This window comes from Brassica oleracea, chromosome C4, assembly GCF_000695525.1.
Source record: "Brassica oleracea var. oleracea cultivar TO1000 chromosome C4, BOL, whole genome shotgun sequence".
NCBI lineage: Eukaryota > Viridiplantae > Streptophyta > Magnoliopsida > Brassicales > Brassicaceae > Brassica > Brassica oleracea.
In genome coordinates, this window is record NC_027751.1 from 25376352 (window position 1) to 25382749 (window position 6398).

The 6398-nt window shown below is 36.9% G+C and overlaps 1 protein-coding gene across 1 annotated transcript; it reads left to right on the forward strand.

Moving 5' to 3' along the window:
• The first annotated feature begins 1028 nt into the window (after positions 1–1028).
• LOC106336649 (delta(8)-fatty-acid desaturase 1-like) lies at positions 1029–2690 on the forward strand. The gene has a single exon (XM_013775543.1). The coding sequence runs from the start codon at positions 1188–1190 to the stop codon at positions 2535–2537; it is 1350 nt and encodes a 449-aa protein (XP_013630997.1). The 5' UTR covers positions 1029–1187; the 3' UTR covers positions 2538–2690.
• Positions 2691–6398: the final 3708 nt, after the last annotated feature.

A 6398-nucleotide genomic window follows, 5' to 3' on the forward strand; every position in this document is an offset into this window, starting at 1 on the left:
TTTTATTTAATATTTGTTTAATTAATTTCGTAATTAAATAATATAATGCTTTCATTTAAATAAATTATCATCTACCACTAAAACGGGTTCAAATTTGTTAATCATGTCAGATTTGTTTTATACAAATGATGTTATTAACATATGTTAAAAATTTATTTCTACAGCTATATATTTTCAAAAATCATATGTTGAAGAATATTTTTTATTTGATGATTTCAAATTATGAAAACTCGAAAACGTAATAAAAAGGGTAAAATGTATAAAACAAACCCCTATATTAATAAAATAATAAGAAACTTAAACAATAAAATTAAAAAGTTATAAAATACTAAACACTAAAATATAAATTGTATATTTAAATTTATATAATAATATTAAAATTAAATATTTATAAAATGAAAATATACCCGCACTATGTGCGGGATAAACTCTAGTTTTACTATTATTTGACTTCTTTTTACCTTCATCTGGAAGAGAATCACACTTGAAAACAAAGACAAATAAATGTTTTTTGAGAAAAAGAGACGAATATATGTTTGAAGTAAAATACAATGTATTTGAGATTTCATTATCTTAATGAGGAAAAGGCAACTTTATGATTTAACAATAAAACAGGAAAAAAATCTCGAAGAGAACAACAGCTGTGTCTTTCCAGACCAAGTTTTGGATAAGCAGTTAGACAACACGGCCGGTGCAATATAAATGAAAATATGCTATTCATGAATATATTGTTGCCAAAATTAAATACTTCTACTTGATTTTAAAATTTATTATCTTTTGCATATTTATCGTATCATGTCAACACTAAAAGCATATCAATTTTGGCCTTTGCGGTTACTACCAGTGCACCCTTTTTTTAGGTTGACAATCTGTTATGGGAACAACGTAGACAAATAAAAAGAAAAAATAAACGGACAGCAACCAATGGTAATAACAGACAATGACATTCAGACAAAAGATCTAGAACACGTGTTTTGTCTTTCACGCTTAGCCACGTACTTCCGGTCCCGAGATATTCGCTTTCAATTGAAGCTATAGAAACAATAATAACCATAAAATATATAACAGAGGATAAAAAGACAAGCAGAGAGATAGAGAGAGAAGGATTCGATTCAAATTCCGATTCACCGGAGAGATTCATCTCTTTTCTCTCCCTCTCTCTATCTGTCTGATCTCCGATCTCATCAATGGCGGAACAGACGGAGAAAAAGTACATTACGAAAGAAGATCTGAGCAAACACAACAAACCCGGAGACCTCTGGATCGCGATCCAAGGCAAAGTCTACGACGTCTCCGATTGGATCAAATCCCATCCCGGCGGCGAAGCGTTGATCGTCAATCTCGCCGGCCAAGACGTCACCGATGCCTTCATCGCATTCCACCCTGGAACCGCGTGGCACCACCTCAACAGCTTCTTCACCGGCTACCACATCGGAGACTCTCAGGTCTCCGAGATCTCGCGCGATTACCGCCGCCTAGCCGCCGAGTTTCGCAAACTCGGCCTCTTCGAGAAAAAAGGACACGTCACGCTCTACACCTTAACCTTCGTCGCCGCCCTGTTCGCCGCCGTCCTCTACGGCGTCTTGGCGTGCACCTCCGTCGTCGCTCACCAGATCGCCGCCGCGATACTCGGTCTCCTCTGGATGCAGAGCGCGTACATAGGCCACGACTCGGGGCACTACGTCATCATGAAGAACAAGTCGTACAACAAGTTCGCTCAGCTTCTCTCCGGCAACTGCATCACCGGGATCTCCATCGCGTGGTGGAAGTGGACCCACAACGCTCACCACCTCTCTTGCAACAGCCTCGACTACGACCCCGACGTGCAGCACATCCCCGTCTTCGCCGTATCCTCCAAGTTCTTCAGCTCCATGACGTCACGTTTCTACGATCGGAAGCTCACGTTTGACCCGCTCGCGAGGTTCCTCGTCAGCTACCAGCACTTTACTTATTACCCGGTCATGTGCTTCGGGAGGATCAACCTTTTTATCCAAACGTTCCTTCTCCTCTTCTCGAAGCGTGAGTTCCCCGACCGTGCTCTCAACTTAGCTGGGATCTTGGTGTTTTGGACATGGTTCCCGCTCTTGGTCTCTTGTCTCCCAACTTGGCCTGAGAGATTCTTCTTTGTCTTGACGAGCTTCACGGTCACGGCGCTTCAGCATATTCAATTCACGCTTAACCATTTTGCGGCTGATGTCTACATGGGTCCACCTACGGGTAACGACTGGTTCGAGAAGCAAACAGCTGGGACGTTGGATATCTCGTGTACTTCCTACATGGATTGGTTCTTTGGTGGGTTACAGTTTCAGCTCGAGCATCATTTGTTCCCTAGGCTGCCACGTTGCCATCTCAGAAAAGTGTCTCCTGTGGTACAAGAGCTTTGCAAGAAGCATAATCTTCAGTATAGGAGTCTTTCGTGGTGGGAGGCTAATGTGTGGACCATTAGGACTTTGAAGAAAGCTGCTTATCAAGCTAGAGATGCTGCTAATCCTGTGGTTAAGAACTTGGTTTGGGAAGCTTTGAATACTCATGGCTAAGTTGACTTTAAATCAAACAAAAAGCTCTTGTTTTCGTTTGGTCATTATCATCATGTGTTTTTATTTATATTTTCTTTTGTATCTTTTAACAATTCGTGTTGTTTACTATGGAAGAGTTGCTAGATTGAGTTGAATCGAGATTTAATTTATTTACATAACTCTTCTTATGATATATTATTATTATTTGTTTGTTCACATGGCTCTTTTTTGATACCTGTGACTTTGCGGTTCTGTTTTCTTTTGAATGTTGCTGTGTTACATCATTACGTGTAGGTGTTATTTGATGTCCCTGGTGTTATTATTATAAGGTTTAAAGTTCAACTGTCTTGTAATTATTGTGTCATCCAAAAGTTGCAAGGATGTGGGGTATTTTGCTTTTGTCATACTTTTTAGATAAGCAAACGAGTGTATATTATCTTTGATATTCAGATGATGGTTCACCACTTTGGCACAGCGAATGTTGGTCGTGGGAGCTTTGTCACCGAACAAGTGAGAAAGGAGCTTTGTCCAAGCTGGCGGAGCGAAAGGAATAATCGGTGGTTAGTTGAAATAGAATTCATTTTCCTTTTACAAATGGGAGTTAATGGGTCTGATTGGTACGGACTGTAACTTTAAAATTTTTGCTGTAGAAAAAAATATGTAGATTTTTTGTTGTAGCTTTAGATTTTATTGCCGTAGAATTTTATGGAAAGCACTAAAAAATTGCTTTGGATATTTGGCTCTACAGAGCATTTGTACAGCTGTGGTTTCAAAAAAAAATTTAAAGCTTGATTGCTCTAAATTTGGTGCTTTAGAAATAAATAGGACCGTGGACAGCACCTACGACAACTACCAATCATCTCCATTAATGAGATTTCAGATCGAGTTTGAGTTTATTCTAATGGTGATTCACAAGTATGTTCAAATGATGGGCCGAGCTGTATGGGATACTCTCTAATGGCCAGAAAGCCCAAGAACACAGCGATGCTAGTCTTCAAAGGTTTGAAATGAGAAAAAAAAGGAGAATAAAGCTTTAGCTTTCTGAATTAGTTCATGTTTTCAAGACAGTATGCATTGCTTAAGGTTTTCTAGTAATCTGATCAGTAATTTGGTTAAAAACCTTAAATCTAACGATCCTCGGGAGCTTGTGAGAAAGGAACTGTGCCTAAGCTAGAGGAGCAAAAGGACCAATTCGTGATCAGTTGAAACTAAGTTGAGTTTTTTTTTTGTTAAACTGTAGCATTAAAGCTAGCTGGTTTAGTTTTTCACCTTAACTCCAGTTCACTGTTTGTAGAATGCTAGAGAAACACGTACGTCTCTTTGTCTTCATGCTCCCAGACGAAGGAAGGGTTATACGCGATTGTTGACAAAAATGAGTTTCACAAAAGGCACAAGTCATTTTCTAAAAGAAGAGAGAGATAAGAGGATAGGTATATAAACTGAAAACATGGTAGGGAAACAGTAAAAAGGGAACAACAAAATGTGGAACAGAAGAAGAGAACATCATCATGATAAGTGTGACTTCTAAGTTTGGTCCACTATCGTTTGCTGCCGATAAAAACATAAACAAATTAAACAACAATAAGTTAGTCCACTTAGAAAATGATTTCTCTTTTTACATTATTTTTACTTCCCAGCTTTGATAAATGTTACTATACCTTATTTATATGTTGGTAATTCACAAATCTAACTAGCTTATTGACAGCGTAATTGAGTTGGCTCTCGTGTTTAACCGTGTGGTGAATATTGGAGAAACTATGCACACAAACATGTACATATGCATGTATCCAAATCCACTCCTAAGACTTTCAAGGCTCGAACGGAGAGTCAATTGGAAATGGTCTAATAGCATACCACTAGTATCACTTTTGAGCTGTAGATATCGTAGAGCATCTTTAACCCATAAACCCATTTGGGGTGCTTATTTTTTTTATTTATTTTGTCTGATTAAAAAAAAATTAAAAACAAACCAATCGCGAGCCGCCACGTGTAAGTGGAGCCCGCGAAACAGTGCAAGCCTCGGTACTTAATTTGGAGTTTTTGGCAACGCTTCTTAGTCTATTATGGTGGGGCCCACCTCTAAGCAAAAGCATTCCCATTAATAGTGCTCTTACAAAGTGTGCAAACGGTATCTTAACACTAGTTTATAATTGATGGGAAATAAAAATGATGTGTCAGTTTCAGAAAAAAAAAAAAAAAAGATGTGTGTGCATGTGTGAGTGGATTTGCTCCATAGTGTAAAGGATAAGTGACTTAATGTGCACAAAGTTACTTTGGCAAAATGAAGCCGGTCCATGACAATTGACCATAAGTGACAAATTAGTATTTGCCACCATGTCATTTTAGCTATATTTTTACACATTCATTAAAACAATATATATATATTTTTGCACATTCTTTATTTTTATTTTTGTAGTCTAATATATCTTCATATGAAAGCACCAAATTGCCAAATTGATTAGTGCATATTGATCTTATTTAGATATTTCCACAATCTTCACATCGCTTTCTTGTTCTTTTAACAGAAAATAATAATGCTGTTATATTCTATTATTTATTAAATGTTAAACGCAATTTGACTACTGCCTTTACATTAGTCTTGGCTATCTTTACGAATGTTATATACAACCAAAACATTAAAGGTGGCCATTGGCACTAAGACTAATTTACAAAAAAAAAACTTTCTACAACCTTTCTGAACCACTCATGTTTTAAAGTTGTATCTGGATTTAGCAAAAACTCAAAGTCTTTAACAACCTTCCTGCACATAGCTATATTGATTGTTGTTTTAGACTTTAGACAGTGGGTAATTAGTCTCCATATATTTATAAAACCACTACAGCTATAGGAATTAGGGCAGGGCATTTTATCCGATATCTGAACCCGTATCCAAATCCGATCCGAAAAATTCGAACCGAAATCCGAACCGAAATAGCAAAATACCCGAACGAGTAATGTACTAGGAGAGATTGGATATCCAAACCCAAACGGATAATATCCGAACTCGAATGGATATCTGAAGATAACCGAACATATGTATACTTAGCCCTATATTTCTAGTTTACTTTTCATATTTTATTCAAAATATTAATATTAATATTGCACATTGCTCAAAATCAGATAATATACATATAATTATTGACATAATCATTTGCTCCTCGCTTAAAATACATATCAAGCTCTTGTTTTTACATTAGCAAAAGCTGCATCCAAAATTTCAAACACAACAACTAAATTAATATATTTCTATTTGTAAAGTTTTTTTTCCAAATCTATTAATAGTTTAATCTATTAAAAATTAGAAAACCAGTAAAGTTAAAAGTATATTTTAAATATAAAAAAAAATTTAAACAATGAATAGTTTATTTATTTTTTCTGCAAAATTTAAATATCCAAACCCGATCCGAAATATCTGAATCCGAACATAAAATATCTGAACTGATCCAAAGTGTTAAAATATCTGAACAGGTTCTATATCTCTTGACACTACAAGAAAACAGCAAGGATTCTGAGGGAAAAAAGCGTCGGAATTTCGTCGGAATATCGTTATTCCGACGACATACCAACGAAACAAGTCGTCGGAAATAATTCCTCGGAATTTCTTCTTTCCTCGGAAATCCCTCGGAATTTCCCGACGGAATTCCGAGGAAACAAACTTCCGAGGAAATTCCGAGGATCACTAGTTTGTCAGAAATGTCCTCGGAATATACCGAGGGAGAACTTCGTCGGGATATTTCCTCGGACGTTCATCGATCGATGCGTTTTTGAACATAAATACATCGATCGATAGGAATATACCGACGGACATATTCCTCGGAATATTCCGAGGAAAATGTCCCTCGGTATATTCCGAACGTTTTTTTGTAAACAGATCGATCGATG

What these genes read in the sequence shown, in the direction of transcription:
- LOC106336649 (XM_013775543.1), top strand. Translation starts at nt 1,188, where the DNA reads ATGGCGGAACAGACGGAGAAAAAGTACATTACGAAAGAAGATCTGAGC.